Source organism: Pongo abelii, chromosome 11, assembly GCF_028885655.2.
Source record: "Pongo abelii isolate AG06213 chromosome 11, NHGRI_mPonAbe1-v2.0_pri, whole genome shotgun sequence".
NCBI classification, from domain to species: domain Eukaryota; kingdom Metazoa; phylum Chordata; class Mammalia; order Primates; family Hominidae; genus Pongo; species Pongo abelii.
In genome coordinates this window covers 78,543,582-78,562,350 of record NC_071996.2, presented here as the reverse complement: position 1 = coordinate 78,562,350, position 18,769 = coordinate 78,543,582, and the positions used below count along the sequence as shown (strand labels likewise).

The following is an 18,769-nucleotide window of genomic DNA, read 5'->3' as shown; positions in this document are numbered from 1 at the left end:
TAAAGATGCATGTGCAAGAGGTTTAAGATATTTTTATGAAATCTATTATTTCATGTATCCAGATTCTTTTGTGGATATGTTCACTTTAAATATGTAGAAGTAAAATACTCTAGCAAGTTAAGTTGGCTTAAATGCTTTCCAAATCTAATTTGGCTTGCTTATTCAAGTTGAAAATTTGATAATGAGGGATGACCATGTCTGGATTCAAGTTCATTTTTTGATGATAATAATTGAATGTTGTTAGCACAAGTAAACCAATAACTTAGCTGATGGAATCTTTTTTTTTTTTGAGACAGAGTCTTGTTCTGTTGCCCAGGCTGGAATGCAGTGTCATGGATCTTGGCTCACTGCAACCTCTGCCTTACGGGTTCAAGCAATTCTCCTGCCTCAGCCTGCCGAGTAGCTGGGATTACAGGTGGGCACCACCAGGCCTGGCTAATTTTTGTATTTTTAGTAGGAGTTTCGCCGTATTGGCCAGGCCGTTCTCAAACTCCTGACCTCAGGTGATCTGCCCACTTTGGTCTCCCAAAGTGCTGGGATTACAGGTGGGAGCCACTGCACCCTGCCAGTGATAGAATCTTAAAAGTGTATTTGAGAGCCGGGCACGGTGGCTCACGCCTGTAATCCCAGCACTTTGGGAGGTGGAGATGGGCAGATCACTTGAGGTCAGGTTAGTCAAGACCAGCCTGACTAACACGGTGACACCTCATCTCTACTAAAAATACAAAAATTAGCCGGGCCTGGTGTCAGGCGCCTGTAATCCCAGCTACTTGGGAGGCTGAGTCAGGAGAATTGCTGGAACCTGGGAGGTGGAGGTTGCAGTAAGCTGAGATAGCGCCACTGTGTCTCAAAAAAAAAAAAAAAAGTGTACTTGATTTCTAATACTAAGAACTTGGTCTAGAACCTAACTTTTATTTACTAGTAGCTATAATTTTGACATCAGTTGCCCTTTTATAGATGGTAATAGCCTTTAAGTTTGTGATTATTTACAAATCGAATTTCCTTTTTATTCCTTTAAATTATAGGAATTTAGTATAATGTAGTATTGCTATCCTAAAGCCATCTGGAATACTTGAAAGATTTTGTCATAGCCATTTTGAAACCCTGGTATCCCTATATTGCAGGGCGTCTTCCAACAGGGTTCCATTTTGTTTCAGAGTCTTCTATGAAGTCTCCATGTAAACCTCCATTGCTGCCCACCTTATTATGTTCATTCTGTCTTGTTTTACAAAGGCAAACATCACATTTTATTTTATTCTGTCACTGTCTTCTCAGTGCCTTCTGTGTTGTCTCAATTCAGAGTATTCCTGCAAATAGTTCTCTTTCAGTTTTCAGAGGTTATAGGGTTACAATTCATAATGTTTGAATGTGTAACTCTTTATTTTTGTTATTATTTTTATATAAAATAAAAATTATTAACTAAATTTTATGTGTTATTCCTCCACTCCCCACTCACCATTAGTCTCTTATGATATTGTCTAATTTATTACGTGAACACAGTATATTTCTCTTCACTTATTTAGATCATTAATTTCTTTCAGCAATGTTTTGTAGTGTTTGGTGTACAGATTTTGCACTTTTTGTTAAGTTTACATCTAATTATTTCATATTTTTAATGCTATTGTAAATGGTATTGTTTTATTAACTATTTCCAACTGGTTATTGCTAGTATATAGAAATACAATTGATTTTTGTATATTGCTATTGTGTCCTATAACCTTGATAAACTAATTTATTGGCTCTAGATAGTATAACTTTTTTGTAGATTACGTAGTATTTTCTACATAGACAGCCACATTGTCTGAATAAAGAAAATTCTACTTCTCCCTTTCCAATTTGGTTTTATTTTATTTATTTTTCTTACCTTATTATATGAGCTATACCTTCAGTACAATGGTAATAGAAGTGCTAGGAGTGGACATCCTTGCCTTTTTGTTGGTCTTAGGGGAAAAGCAATTATTCTTTCACAGTTTAGCATGATGTTAGCTCTAGGGTTTTTTGTTTTAATAAATACTCCTTATCAGCTTGAAGTGCCCATCTATTCTTAGTTAGCTGAAGGTTTTCTTTTAAATCAGTAATAGATTGTGTATTTTTTCAAATGCTGTGTCTACATCTATTGAGATGTTTATATTGGGCTTTGTTTCTTTGTTTTAATGCCTGTTCATATAGTGAATTACATTGATTTTTAAATGTTAAACTAACTTGCTTTCCTGGAATAAATCTCACTTGATCATGATAAATTATCTTATATGTATATTGTTGGCTTCGGTTTGCTAATATTTTGTTAAAAATGTTTATATCAATACTCATTAGGAATATTGGTCTGTGGTTTTTTTGTTTATTTTTTTCCTTGTCATCTCTTTGTCTGGTTTTGGTATCAGAGTTATGTTGGTTTCATTTCATAACATTATGAGTAAGTATTTCCTATTCAGTTTTCTGGGCAATTTGTGTAGAATTGGTATTATTTCTTCCTTAATTTAAATGTTTCCTTAATTTTAAAGATATGACAAGTTGAAGCATCTGGGCCTGGTATTTTTTTTTTTTTTTTTTCCTAAGAGAAAAAGGTGTTTTTTTTTTTTTTAACTAAAAATTCAATTTATTTAAGAAAAACTATGACCAATATCACACATGATCGTAGATGCAAAAATTCCTAACAAAATTTTAACAAATAATTATTTTTATCTTCTTGAGTGAACTTTGGTAGTTTGGTAGTCTTTCAAGGAATTTGTCCATTTTATCTAACCTGTAGAATTTATTGGCGTTAAGTTGCTTGTAATAGTCCCTAATTATTCTCCTAATGTTTTTACAGTCTGGAGTTGTGGCGTTTTTCTCCTTTCTGATATTAATAGTTTGTATCTTCTTTTTTTTTTTTTTTCCTGATTAGTCTGGCTAGAGGTTAACAATTATATTGATCTTTTCAAAGAACCAGCTTTTCTTTATTATTTTTGTATATTCTGTTGTATTAACTTCCTCTCTGAACTTTATTATTTCTTTCATTCTGTACTTTGGGTTTCATTTGCTCTTCTTTTTTAGTTTCTTAATGTGGAAGCTGAAATTATGGATTTTAGTCCTATCTTCTTTTGTAATATAGGTGTTTAATATTATACATTTTCTTTTCAGTATTGCTTTAGCTGCATATTATAAATTTTGATTTTTTTTCCCATTTTCATTCAGTTCAAAATACTTTCTAATTTTCATTTTTTCTTTGAATCCTGGGTTATTCAAATGTATGTTATTTAGTCACCAAATATTTGGAGATTTTTCAGATGTTTATCTGCTGCTGATTTCTAATTTAATTATATGGTTAGAAAACATACATTGTGTTATTTGAATCTTCTTATGTGTATTCATACTTGTTTTATGTCCGAGAATGCCATGTATTGGTAAATGTTTTATATTTACTTGAAAGAACATATATATGTCATGGGTGATTGGTTCCAGGATCCCCCAGTGGATACCGGAATCCATGGATGCGTAAATCTCTTAAAAGAAATGGCATAGTATTTGCATATAATCTATACATATCCTTCCATATACTTTAAATCATCTCTAGATTACATATAATGCATAATAGAGTGCAGTCAGTTATCTTTTAAGGTGATTTAAATAATAAAAAGTCTTATATATTTACCCACATGGTAACTGTTTTAGATTCTTTATTCCTTTGTGTTGATCTTGCTTTCCATCTGCTATCACTTTCTTTCTGCCTGAAGGACTTCTTTTTAACATTTCTCGTATTCTTCTAGTGATGAATTCTTTCAGTTTTGTATATCTGTAAAAGTCTTCATTTAAAAATGTTCATACTGGATATAACATTTTTGACAGTTTTTTCTTTCAGAACTTTAAACATACCATTTCATCATTTTCTGGTTTGCGTCTTTTCTGATGAGAAGTCTGCTGTCATTCTTATCCTTTTCTCTGTACATAATGTATTTTTTTCTGTTTTTTTTTTTTTTTTAAGATTTCTCTCTCTCTCTTCTTTTTCTTTTTCTTTTTTTTTGAGATGGAGTCTCGCTGTGTTGCCCAGTCTGGAGTGCAGTGGCACAATCTCAGCTCACTGCAACCTCCACCTCCCAGGTTCAAGCAGTTCTCCTGCCTCAGCCTCTTGAGTAGCTGGGACTACAGGCGCGTGCCACCACGCCCAGCCAATTTTTGTATTTTTAGTAGAGAAGGGCTTTCACCATGTTGGCCAGGATGGTCTCTATCTGTTGACCTTGTGATCTGCCCGCCTCGGCCTCCCAAAGTGCTGGGATTACAGGCATGAGCCACTGCACCCGGTCAAGATTTTTCTCTTTATTATTGGTTTTAAGCAATTTGTTCATGCACTGTCTTGGAGCAAAATTATGTTTCTTGTATTTGGGATTTGTTGATATTTTTGAATCTGTGGGTTTATAGATTTAATCAAATTTGGAAAATATGCATTATTTAAATAGTTTTGTCTTTTTCTTCATTTCTCTCCTCTTCTTGATGGACCCCCAATTATATATAATATATATAATATATAATATAAATTATATATAATATATAAAATATATAATATATAATATATAATATATATAATATATAATGTATATAATATATTATATATATAATATATAATGTATATAATATATATATTATACACACACACACACACACACACACACACACACACACCCTTATATATTAGGCTGCTTGAGACTGTTCTGTGGTCTTGCTCTGTCACCCAGGCTGGAGTGCAGTGGTACGATCATGGCTCACTGCAGCCTCCACCTCACGGGTTCAAGCAGTCCTTCTACCTCTGCCTCCTGAGTAGCTGGGACTACAGGTGCATGCCACCACACCCAGCTAATTTTTGTATTTTTTTGTGGAGATGGGGCTTCCTCATATTGCCCGGGCTGGTCTTGAACACCTGAGCTCAAGTGATCTGTCTACCTCGACCTCTCAAAGTGCCTGGGATTACAGACATGAGCTACTGCACCTGGCTGTCATTTTGTATGGTTTCTATTGCTGTGTCTTAAAGTTCACCAGTTTTTTTGTGTGCAGTGTCTAAACTGTTGTACACATAATCTGTGGATTTTTTTATACTAGACATTGTAGTTTTTATCTGTAGAAGTTCAATTTGGTTTTAAGTTTTACATTTTTTTATGTCTACTTAGCATACTGAATCTTTAGATTCTCAAACATAGGAAATATAGTCATAAGAATTGTTTTAATATTTGTGTACTAATTCAGTCATTTTCATAATTTCTGGGTCAATTTTGATTGATTTTTCTTATCAGTGATATTTTCCTGCTTATTGGCATGTCTAGTAATTTCTAATCTGTTGCCAGAGATTGTGAATTTTACCTTATTGAACACTGGGTTTTAAAAATTCCTATACAGTACTCTTCTGAATACTTTACCTGATGGCCTGTGTGTTAGGAGGTTTTCCCACTCTGATTGGAAATGGGCAATATTCTTGGCCCTGTATGAATGCTGTTTCTTTTCACCTTTTTGAGTAGTTTTTTTCCTCCATCCTCAGAAAGTTTTCTCACATGTATGCACCAGTCAGTACTCTGCTGAATTCTCCAGTAGACCCTCTGCAAATCTTTGTTGTTCTTTCTCTGTGCCTTCTCTCCTGCTTGGTACCCTTTCTTGTGAACTCAATATGCCTTGGCCTTCTCAGAATTCTGGCTTTGTCTCCTCAACTATGAGAGTCTGCTACACTTCACCTGGGTTTACTTTCTTTTCACTGCCGAGTGGAAACTCTCTATGGGCAATAAGCTGGGGCAGTTGTAGGGCATGTTTTGTTTTTAGTCTTCTCAGGGAACAATAACCTACGTTGCTTGATATCCAGTGTCTTTAAAACTGTTACTTCATATGTTTTGCACAGTATTTTAATTGTTTTAGGTGGGACGTTAAATCTGACTCCTGTTGCTCTATTATGGCCTGAAGTGGAAGTCCCCTGATTTACTATCACGTAGGCTTTTAAGAGTTGGAGCATTTTATTTTTATTTTTATTTATTTATTTTTATTATACTTTAGGTTTTAGGGTACATGTGCACAATGTGCAGGTTAGTTACATATGTATACGTGTGCCATGCTGGTGCGCTGCACCCACTAACTCGTCATCTAGCATTAGGTATATCTCCCAATGCTATCCCTCCCCCCTCCTCCCACCCCACAACAGTTCCCAGTTGGAGCATTTTAAAAAATCAGTTTGTACAGAACTAAGCATAATTTTATTTGCTAGTAGTTATGTGGGAATCTACTACAGAATCTACTAGCAAAGGTAGTTCTAATATAGCACATATTTAAATATATTTTTGTAGTACAGTATTTTTAATGAAAATTTGAATGTTCTTCAGAGATTTATAAGAATTAGTATTTTGCTATTTTGTTAAAACCTTTTAAAAGTTCTAACAAGTATAGGTAGTTCTTGGTAATGGAATTAAATTTTATGTGTATTTCATGTATATAAATTTTGTATGTATGTATTTATTTAATAGGTCTTCATCCTCCAGGTCCACCTTTAGCAAGACCTATTCTCCCCCGAGAACGAGGTGCTTTGGATAGAATTGTTGAATATTTGGTTGGTGATGGTCCACAAAACAGGTAATATTTACTGGGGTGGTAGATAAATGAAAGTGAAAACAGGATGTGTGTGTGTGTACACACTAGATGTTTTACAGTTTTGTGGCACCTATTTTCTGACTTTAGAGCATAATGGAGTATTTTATAGCCCTGCAAAAGAGTACATATTCAATTATTTGACAGTAGAAGTTTTGACAACATAGTCTGGATTAAATCCATTTTGAAAAAATATTAACTCTGCTATAACTTTTAGAGAAACTGGATTATTTCATTGAAACTTTTAAACTTAAAGAGCAAAAACATAGTTCAACTCTGATAGGTTCTAAGAAATGGGGCTTTATAGGTATCAGTACTGGACTTGGTGATAGTAGTACTTTTAATGTTAAGAGCAATTTGCATGTATTTAGTACTTAGCAGTTCTCAAAATGCTTTTCCAATTATTCTTAAAATAACTCTAGGAAGATCGTATGATATGTATAGAGCAATTGTCAAAGTATAGATTTTTAAAAAATTTGTCGGATAATAGATGTTTGACAGTGCTCCTAATTAATATTATTTTAAAAAAGGAATCAGAATTTAATGTTTATGTAATAAATTGTATGTTATTCAAAATAGAATGACATTTGATATTGCGAAGTATTCATTGAGTATATCCACAGAGAACTGAGAAAGTATATAAATAGAAAATGAGGAAGATGCTTAGTGTAACTGGGAAAGGTATAAGATTCATGTATAGAAATTAATCTTTGGGTTGTACTAAACAAAATCAAATGTTTATTTGCTGCAACACATCTCAGGTTTTAATAGTATTCATTGTGAATCTCTAAGAGGGTTCCAACTTTTCCAGCCTTATCTGACCACAGATTTGGAGGCTTTCATCCCCAGCACTGTACTTTGGGAAACACCAAAATTTAAGTGTTCAGATGTCAAATATGTTTCTGCTAATTTAGTAAAGACATATTCATTTAACTGTTGCTTCATTTATTTTAAATTTGATGTGTAAATTATATTTTTAAATGCTTGAAATTTGGGCTTTGGTTAATTTTGGCTTTTGTTTAATGAATATTGTTTGTGGTTTACTAAGTCTCATATAATTTGTTATGGCATATTTAGCTGTGTTAAAATATAAATTAGCCATGATGGCTAAATTAGTCTCTGCCATGAGCTTTGTCTGCATTTGTAACTGGTCTGTTCATTTTTCCTTACGGTGTAGGTATGCACTTATATGTCAGCAGTGTTTTTCTCATAATGGCATGGCTTTGAAGGAAGAATTTGAATACATTGGTAAGAATTATTGGGCAATGAGTTTTAAATATTAATTTACACTTAAATATTTTATTCTATGCCATTTTCTATGCAGTGTCATTTTATTTTATATACTCTCTTTGTATACATTGGTTAGGCATATTATCCTTATTTTAGTACATAGAGCAAAGCAGGGAAGAGAATTCAGGTTTCTTCCTATATAATGTACAGCCTCTAGGCCAGTTGTTCTCAAACCCCACTGTGCATCACAACCACCTGAAGAGCTTAAAATAATTATGAGACTCAGGACCCATTTACAAAGAGTCTCCTTTAATGGACTGAGTATGAGGTCCAGGCATCAGTATATTTTTTAAAGCTCTGCAGATGATTCTCATGTGTAGCCACTATTAAAAACTACTGTGGTAAATTGAAAATGCTTCTTAAATATTATGTACCACATTTTCATGGGTAAATGTGCAAGGTTCTGGATTTTAAAATACCTAATGATTCTGGTGACTAGAAATGTAATCTCACTAATTCATTTAAATCATTAATCTTATTCTGCTATCAACCTGCTGTGTAACTTATTACATAGTTAGCCTGCTATGTAACCTGTTATGCCTTTTCTGCCTTTAATTTTAAAAATTAAAATTCTAATAATTAGGAAGTATGCTTTAGTTCTGTTTAGAGCATCTACCATATTATTATTTAAATAACATACACAGTAACTTTTAAAAGGTTCTTTTGAATATCTGCAAAAGTGATCTTGTGAGTTAACTAATTAGTCCTTGAACTTTGTTTGGTTTGTGGTTTTGCTTATTTTTAAAAAATTCTCTGCAGCTTTTCGATGTGCCTACTGTTTTTTCTTGAACCCTGCAAGAAAAACCAGACCTCAGGCTCCAAGACTTCCTGAGTTTAGTTTTGAGAAGAGGCAGGTGGTGGAAGGTTCAAGTTCAGTTGGTCCCTTGCCATCAGGAAGTGTGCTTTCATCAGACAACCAGTTTAATGAAGGTATGAATATGTTAAACAGTTTTGCCCCTTAATCACATGTATTATTTAACAATAATAAAAGCATAATGCTTTTAGATAAAGATGGATTAATTTATCAGATTTTGCCGCATGCATATGTCAACTATGGCTCTGTTACCATAGCCTCCTGTGTGATAGGTGTGATGTGTTTCACTTTTAACATGCAGGTTGTATTGTGATAAGCAACATCTAGCATCAGCTAGTTAAATACTGTTTATGGAGTGACCTTTTCTAAAAACTGTTGGGAGATTTGATTAGTAATATTTTCATGGGTTAATTTTTTCAATTTATCTGAGTGAAACAGATGATTGGAATTATGCAACAACTATTCAAAGGATAAAATACAAGATTTGTGATTAACATTGATAAAATAGGTTTGTATCTACCACATGAATTGGTAGAAATTACCAGAAAGCAGGAAACTTTGGAATTATAAAGTTACCCTTGCATTTTTTTGGATTGCTGTATCAATAGGACTGGTATTTCATTAAAACAAACAATTTTCTAAAGGTTCAGAAGATTAACATTGCCTTTGATGTAAAAATCAACCTTATTTTAGAGAAGCAATTTATCAGAATTTATTGAGTTTTAGAATTCATCTTACAATTCTGTTTTAGGAATTCTTGAGGAAGTTTCATGAAAACATGGAAAAGATGAGGTGGAAGATTAGACTATTGCCAGCTCTTTCTTGCTACAGTATTAATATTTGGTCAGGAGCTCTTTGTTAATCAGCTCTGAACTATGAAGATTGCCAAAATTATGAAACAGGCCATAATGTTTTGTTGCTATGTGTGATATGGAAAAAAATGCATATTAGAAGTTTAGTTCACATAATTTATTTACCAGTCAGGATTAATTAATTTCTAGGAATTATCATTTACATGTATTTGATATTTTCTTCATAAAAACATTGAGTACTGTAAAAATTGCTTGAATTGAGAATATTATATGAAGCAGTGAATTTTCAGATATCAGAAATTTAGTATGAGATTTGAGTATCGATTTTTTTTTTAACTTTGAAGAGTGAACCTAAAATGTGTGTGTTGAATTGGGCTTGGCTTTTGGCTTACTAACAAATATCAAAGTGAATTTGAATACAGATAGCTATGACAGAGGCCTGTATTCTTCCAACACTGAATCAATGCATTCATCTTCTCCAAGTCTGCAGCATCAACTTCAAACAAAATGTCAATTTTTTTCTTTTGCTTAAGTTGTGCTCTGAGCTGCATGCTGTCACATGCAAACCATCTGCCTTGCCATTGCAGCCTTTTGGAACTGAAAATTAAAGGATTTCATACTGAAGATGCCTAGAGGAAAAATTGAAGTCTTTTCCATGACTAGCCCTGCTTATAGAAGCTAAAGTGAATACCTGTAAGCTAATAGTTGGGACAAAAAAAAAAAAGACAAGAAGAAACAGTCAACACAGTGAAAATCTTGATAATGAGTCCCATACTTTCTGTCTTCTGCTAAGGTCAAGATAGATAGTTAGCAAACAACACCCAGCTATACCTATCCTTCTCATCTAACCTAGGAGGAGCAATACCCTAGATGTCTCATTTTCTGTCTGAAATTCCTGGAAAGAAGTCTTACTGGCTCAAACCCAACCCCAATAAGGTAATGTTATTACATGAAGACAAAACTGGAGGCAGGGTTTGATAACTTCATAATGCTAAAAACTGAAGCAACAATTCCGTTTGGTTAAGATAGTTTCTAGAATAATAACTTTCATACTTCTCTTTGGATTCATCAAAGTGGCCATGAGCATCTTTTTCTTTGGCTTTCTAGAAGATTGAAACTTTTCTCAAGACATCTAACTCAACACTGCGACACACAGTTATCAATTCCAAGCTGGCTTCCTTTAGTAAACAACTAGAAGTATATCTGATGAATAGATGAAGCTGCATTTGTTTTGAACACTGGTGGCTTATGAGTATATTGAACTATTAATGAAGACCACATCATCTCAATCATCTACTCTTTGCTAACAGCCAATGTTTTAGATTTCTGATTTCTAAATGATGTAGATACTTGAGGTCTGAAAAAAAAACTTTTCTGCTTTAATTCTTATATTATTAAAAGTATTGCAGTGGCTCCTTCTTAGCAGCAGAAATTGTAGAGATGAAGTTATTGAAGTTACAGATGGAACCAAAAGATAACTTTCTTCCATCCAAACTTTTCTTTAAACAAATATCAGTAACCATTTTTATGAACAATCAAGAATTAATAGAAGAATTTTTTTTTTTCAATCTGTGATGTAAGGATTTTGAAGTTAAGTTTTGCCTGGATTCTGATTTTGGAAGATTTCGCATTTAGGATGGGGCACAAAGCTGTTAAAATTTCTGGACTGCTCTTTAGAAAAACATACAGAATCTTGGAAAGTTTTCATCAAAGGAGGAGACCTAGAAGAAATTTCTCTCATTAATTTCTCACCTGAATACCTGGAATATTTTTTTCTGGAATTTTACATCCAGATGCTTTGGTAATAGATTATTAGAGAAATACAAGAAATTATGGATATAGATTGTCTTTTTATTTGAGGGCATACTAAATACGGCAAGAAATGAACTGCTTTTAGGTTCCTCAGTTTCTTTTATGGTTAAATAGATAGTACCGTAATACTTGAATCTCTGCTAAGTTACATTAAAGTGGTTTATCAGTTTTATCAGTTTTACCTTTTTTTAAAAAAACATTTTTTTATGGTATGTGATAATCATTAGAGTACTAGGTTTCTACATTGTTGGTATTCTAATGCAGTGATTTTTTGGCTAGCATGTTTACAAAATGTTACTGTTAATATTGTGTTTTTATTGCCCAGTTTGTCTAGGTCTCATGCAGTTATTTTAGTAGAATATAGTTTTTGTCCAATGGGAAATAACTTCCTAATAAGAAAACTCATGGCATCTAATCAATACTATCAAAAATAGCAAGTGAAATTTATATAAGGTAAAATTTAACTTGATAATATGATTTTAGTCCTTCTCTTTCTTTTATGCAAAATACTGTTACCATTAGGTTGCGCTGAACAAGGGAAAATTCTAAGTTTAGTATTTTTGTTATGCTCCAGGAAATTAAACTATTTGATAATGTAAATTTTGTTGAATTCCATGTATTTACCAGATCCATTAAATAATCTTTTTATACCTTTGTTTATATTTACTTATGTGCAGCCTTCTCAAGATATGTAGTATGTTTTTGCATGTTTATTTTAGACATGGAGATCTTTTGGCCTTCTCACTCCCGTTTCTAAAACACTTTCACTGAATAGTTTAGTTTTAGATCATTGCTTAATAATTAAACTCTTGGCCAGGCACGGTGGCTCACGCCTGTAATCCCAGCACTTTGGGAGGCAGAGGCGGGCGGATCACAAGGTTAGTTCAAGACCAGCCTGGCCAATATTGTGAGACCTTGTCTTTACTGAAAAATACAAAAATGATCCAGGCGTGGTGGCATGCACCTGTAGTCCCAGCTATATGGGAGGCTGAGGCAGGAGAAGCACCTGAATCCGGGAGGCGGAGGTTGCAGTGAGCTGAGATTGTGCCACCGCACTCCAGCCTGGGTGACAGAATGAGACTCCGTCTGAAAAAAAAAAAAAAAAAAAAAAATTAAACCCTTGTCTAATTTATTTGCTCAGAAATGGTAAATAATTAAATGGTATTCTGTGTGTTGATGAATACTAACTATTATGAGTGGTTATAATTTAACTGAATTTTATTTACTGAGTTATTGGGTTGAGTTGGGGTGAAATTTATACCTTTGTTTCTTAAATATAAGTTAACCATTTTCCTTAAGGCAGGAAAATCTTGTAAAAAGTGCCTTGTTTAAAACTTGTGAGTTAAAGACATGTTGTCAATTTTAATTTAACACAGTTCCTTTGGGTAAGTTTGTAGCTTACATATATAGTGGACACTGAGGAGTTAGCAAGGCAAAAATGTATGAAGTTGTTTTGCTAGACTATTATTTAATTTTCTTAAGAAATTATTTTTTCAAGAACTAGAGTAAAAACCTAAACATGATATTCTTTACATGTTTTTGCATGTGTGTAGTTTATAGGTGGGGCAGTGGTATTCATTATATAATTACACTGTTTTATGAGTTTCAGTTTTCTAGCTGAGTTGAGACTTTTCCCAAACAACTGGAAGCCAATTGTTACTATTTGGTAAAAGAAAATAGTAATAATATCTCAAGAATATTGAGGTTGGGGTGGGGTGATGGCAGGAGTGGGGAAAGAAATTGCATGGATCATTTTTTGTTTTATGACATTGTGGTATATTGTTTTCTTGACATTATAGATGCCAGAGTCGATTTTAAAATTTTTCTTATAGATGGAATTAGGTCATTCAGGTAATTGTTTCATGTCTTAGTCTTAAACTGGGCCATAAAGGGAAGAGTAGGGTTGTTTAATTAGTGTGAACACAAAGCCTGGTTTCTCTTATAGTATTTTATGCCCAAATATTAACATCTTGTGAAATGTATTTTATTCCACCAAGCTGTTTTAAACTACAACTTCATGGAAGAAATTTGCTGTTTTTGTTAGAATGGGCAAATGATGCGCTTCCATAAAAATGAAAAAAGTATGTTTGTAACACATTAAATAATCTTATAAAGCTCTGTGGTTATTAAATTTATATGTAATTCTCTGTTAATCATTTACACTTAATTATTTAGATCTTGTTTGATGACTTCTTACAAAATGGCATTGGCATCCAAACATCAATACCTATCTTATTTAGACTACCTGATGTCTACATTGTAGGTGTCACGTCACATACTAATTTTTTGTAGTGTTACTGCCATTAAAAAATTGCTTTTCTGCAAATTAACCCAGGGGAAGAAACTTAATCATTAATAGGCTCTTTGATTATTTTCAGTTTCCACCCATTTCACTGGTTTTGTAGTCTTCCACATATTCTCTGAAATACAATAGTGACTGGAAGACTTCGTGTATCTTGTTGTTTTCTGTTTATGATAGCACATGGTATTTCTATGAATTCTTGTATTGCAGACATTTAAAAATTTCAGTATTGTAGTTCTCCTCCTTGTATTAGCCACTTCTTTGTAGCCCCAGAATTTGTACATTAAATTGGCTTTGACTAGTAAAGTCTATTTTTGAAAATAGTAACATCACAAAACTTTCATATGACAAGCCTTGAATTTTGATACGTCTCCTGTTTCAGTACAGTATTGAGGCAGTCTGTCAGACAGAATATGACAAACTATGTGGGCCTGTTTTCACTTAAACATGTTTATTGGTGAGTTACATCCTGGATTCTTAGCTTTTTGTTTTTTCATTTCTTGTGGCTTTATTGGTTTGTTTCAGAAGGCTTACTAAACTATAAGAAATTGTGAAGTTCTTGCCAAGTAAATACTGCTCTATGGCCAGAGAGTTGTGGAAAACCATGATGCTTAACATTCTGTCTTGGATACATTCTGTGAGGGTAGAATTACAAATGATTGGTGACTCCTGAAGTTTTCCACGGATAACTTGTTTGCCCTTGTAGCAGAAATGATTTGTACATGCCTGTAGTTTCATTTGCCCTTTCTGCTTTTCCTTTCTGCTCTGGAACATTGAAATAACAAAATTCAAGTGACTTACTGTTTTCTAACTTGGATTTTTATAAAATTCCATGTGTGTAGCAATGCCATTTTAAGTTCCATATTAAGATACAGATAGGATTTTAAAAAATGAAATTTGGCACAAATTAATTTATGGACATTCCTTACTACTTTTTGTGAGCATAGGAAGTTTTCATGTAGTAAAACTATAGAATTTGGGCCTTTATTCTACATATCAAAAGGAGGAAGGTGGTTAAACTATATAAGCTGGAGTCCAAGGTATCTCTTTAAAGAAATAATTCTTTTTAAATATTTTTAAAGTCTTGGCATAGAGTATGTGAGCTATAGATAAACTGGTATGGTAAAACCATGGATTTCTAAGACTTCCATATTAACACTTGTGCATATAACACATAATTTCTTTGCAAAACAATTTTATTTATTTAGCAAAACTGACCTGTATTGTACAAGGAACTTAATTAGAACTTTTTACTAAGGCTGGCCTTCCCTCCAGAGTTTTTGAATCAGTAACATTTGTAGTATGTAAGGAATCATCTATGAGAGTAGAAAAATCTGCTTTTTTTCTTAACTGATATGGTTTGGCCATATTTCTACTAGCAAAAATATTAATTGCTGTTTTTTTACATAAACAAAGAGATACCTTAAAGCTAGATTTTTATCTTTAATGTAGAAATTGGGTGGCCCAAAGGTTGTCTGCTCCAGTCATTCCCTCCTCCATCCTGTTCTTTAAACTTTAAAGAATTAAAGGCAGTTTATTCAATACAATTGTTATATTATTATTAAGGGATTTAAATTCAATAATACTTAAAAAGAGAGTTTAAAAGGAGTAAATTTTCATGTAGGGACTAGTACCCTTAACTTCTGCTATGGAGATGGGATTAAAAGACCCTTCTCTTTCTCTCCCTAATATGCTAGGTATGTAGCACATTCTGACCCAGAGGTTAAATACAGAGGACTTGTCTTGCAGAGGGATGAGGAGAGACTAGTCATGCCTTTGGAAAAGATAGAAACCTGACTTCCCGGTTTTTGGATAATAGAGATGTATATCAGTGTAGGAAAGCACCATCCACCCACAAAGTACACATTTACATATTGCTCACAGGGTTGCCTGGACACAAGGGAAACAGTTTCTTCAGGAAATGTAATCTGGACATTAATACATTTGCATTGTTTGCTGGACTATTGTATTATAGCACATAATTCTGTTGGGACTATGATTTTTGGACTTTCAACTTTCAGATGTGTCTTTAGTAACTTATTTTGTATGAAAATATGGGACATTAGAAAAAGTATATTTATGGGTTTATTTCCTCTGAATTACTTTTTTTCTTCTGTCATACTAACTGTAAAGAGAGTTATGTACTTATTTTAAAAGATTTTAAGGATAATGTTAGACAATTGTATGGTTTCTTTGTGTGTGTGTGTGTGTGTGTGTGTGTGTGTTTATCTTTTGCTTGCCTTATTTAGCAGTTTTAACGTTCGGGTATTCCTAAAGTTTTGAATCTTTATCTTTTCAGAATCTTTAGAACAAGATGTTCTTGATAATAATACAGAGCAGACAGATGACAAAATACCAGCTACAGAACAGACAAACCAAGTGATTGAAAAAGCATCTGACTCAGAGGAACCAGAGGAGAAACAAGAGACTGAGAATGAGGAAGCCTCAGTGATTGAAACCAACTCCACAGTTCCCGGAGCTGATTCTATTCCTGATCCTGAACTAAATGGAGAATCTTTGACCACAGAGTAGTAAATGCTTCCATGTGCCTTCAACTGGATATTTATAGTCTCGTTGATGTCAGTTATTGCTTTTTCTGTGGCACTTACTTTTTTTGCCCCTCTAAGGGTATGCTTGTGTATCATTTGAATTCAGATTGCCTAGCTATTTGAACATCTCAAAGTTATATATACTGAGTATTAAAATTAAAAGCAAGTTATATCAGTGAAGTAAGATCCTTTTGAATGTACAAAGACCCACACTATTGAGACAGCTTTTAGATACTTTTTTGTCCATTCTAAAAGTAAGCAAACATGATTGCCTTGTTTTCTGTATGTATAACCTGTAAATATCCATTTTGACATAGGAAGAACTTTGGTTAAGAGTAAGTTCTCTAATTGTGTTTGTTTTAAGGAATGAAACTTGGTTAAGATTTTGACTACTTCATTATTAAAAATTGATAGAATTTTAGCTCCTGAGATATTTACAACTGGGGGAAATGTCTATTTAGGTGTTTACATTAAGCGGTATGAAAGTTGTTATTGTTACCACATAGACACTGGTACGAATTCTCAATAAGAATGCAATGGAACAGTTAAGTAGAACTGTAACTACATAGGCACTGGTACGAATTCTCAGTGAGAATGCAATGAAACAGTCAAGTGCAGTGTTTCTTTTTGATGTCTTTTATTTTACAACTGGGCCAAAAAAGGCACATGATGTATATAATTAGTTTATATTTACACACTAGCATATAGGAAATATTTCTGCACTTGACCCTACTTGAATTCTGAGCATTATTTATACGTATAAAATGATGATATATAAGTGAATTTTGTGCTCTTGTTTGTATTTTATTAAGGAAAATAAAAATAATCTGGCATCAGTTTCATTTTGCTAAATATCTAGTCTTCTTCAAACAGTATCTTGGTGGGTGACTTGGCTACCTGAAAAATCTTAGGAGGAATAGCTCACAATACAATAAATCTGTAGATTCTGCTTAGAGCAAATTATGGTACTTTTATTCAGACTTGTTTCCTTTCTAGTTAAGAGAAATAGTGACATTTAGAGGTTTTAATCAAAAGTTAGGTTTTTCTGATTCAGGAATATTGTAGGCCAGCCATTTGTAATTTTTAACTTTGAGAAACAAATTTTGTGAGAATAGGTAGTGGGTTGCTGTTAGTTAATTGGATTTAATATTTGTATTAAGGATTAACTGGAAAAAATGTGTCTCAGTGCTGATTCTTGGACCTTTAATACAGTGTGCTTATCTGTTATGGCCTCCTTTTATCTCTCTTCTCCAATATTAAAAAAAATGGAAATCGAATTATTATGCTGAAGGGAAAAATATACCTGTATAAGAATGGTGTGTTTGGCTAATGTTTCTAAGTTGCACACAGTTTATTAAAAAGTGAACAAAACATTTTTATCATTTAAAAATCTATCTTTATGATTTAATATCTCATATGTGACTTTTTTTTTTTTTTTGGAACTCAATCTGTTAACAGTCTGGGACATCTGGTATATTAACCAGAGTTTTTGAGCCTGCCGTATTGGGCTTAAATTTCGGGTCTGTAGTCTTGGGCAAGTCACCTAAACTCACTGAGATGATTTTTTCATCTGTAAAATGGGAAGAATTATGTTTATTTTTGAAGGGTATTAGGATAATTAAAAATAATGTAATGTGCCTAGCACACTACCTGATAATGATGGCATTTGTTCTTATTAACGTCTTTAAAATATGCAAGGACCATAAGTTTTTCCTCTTGCAGATGAGGAAATTAAAAAATAATACAAACATGTAATTCAGCTTCTCAGATTCAAGCCAATGTTTTTTGCATCAACTTTTCTTTATTGTATGTATGTATATAAATACATAGATTAAGGAAATAGGAAACTGAAACTCTATAGAATATAATCTTTTTAAAAATAATTTCATCAGGTTTTTTGTATGTTACTGACCCATATGGATTTTAGTAACATCTTGCTTAGTCATGTTGTTATAAAACATTCAAATTCTGATATACATTGCTTGAAAATGAGTAAGTACCTCAGAGAAATTTGATAGACTCAAACACATAGTATGACAAATATCTTTGAAAGAAATATGGAGGAAAGTTAAAAGGGGATTAGTAAAATTAATGCAATAGGTAACATGTTTGTAACCATATAGTATCCTTTTAGATACAAAAGCTTATTTTCATTATTATTATAATAAACAGTTAATGGTTGAAACATTAGTAAAATGTCCTATTACTGATTATTAAGACTAGTATAAATGAGAAAAGCCAAGCTATTAAGTACAATTAGCTACAGTGATCTTAGCTTCCTTGCTTACAATTGTTCAGTGGGCCATCATCTAAATTCTTCTATGTCCCGAGCGTGATCTACAAACATGGTCTAGCTTCTGTCTCTCCATCTTCCCACCATCGTTGTGCTGTAGCCATATGGAACTCCTTTCAGTTCTCTGACCATGCCCTTTCCTGCCTCAGATTTCAGCTTAAATTTTCCCTCCTCAGAGAGATGCCTTCCCAAACTCCCCATCTAAAGCTGGCCTCTACCTTTCATCTAAAGCTGGCCTCTGCCTTTTCCTCTCTATCATGTGACTCTCTGCTCACCATCCTTATCACAATGTGTATTTGATTTGTT

At 33.1% G+C, this 18,769-nt stretch overlaps 1 protein-coding gene across 3 annotated transcripts in view; it reads left to right on the top strand.

The window, feature by feature from the left end:
* The window catches only part of LNPK (lunapark, ER junction formation factor), an 80,599-nt gene extending 63,119 nt beyond the window's left edge, over positions 1-17,480 (top strand). Inside the window, 4 exon segments of one of the 3 annotated variants that reach the window (NM_001132700.1) lie at positions 6,486-6,576; positions 7,769-7,839; positions 8,641-8,811; positions 15,921-17,480. In NM_001132700.1, the coding sequence (NP_001126172.1) occupies positions 6,486-6,576; positions 7,769-7,839; positions 8,641-8,811; positions 15,921-16,153 (566 nt within the window). In that variant the 3' untranslated portion in view covers positions 16,154-17,480. 3 annotated transcript variants of the gene reach the window in all.
* Positions 17,481-18,769: the final 1,289 nt, after the last annotated feature.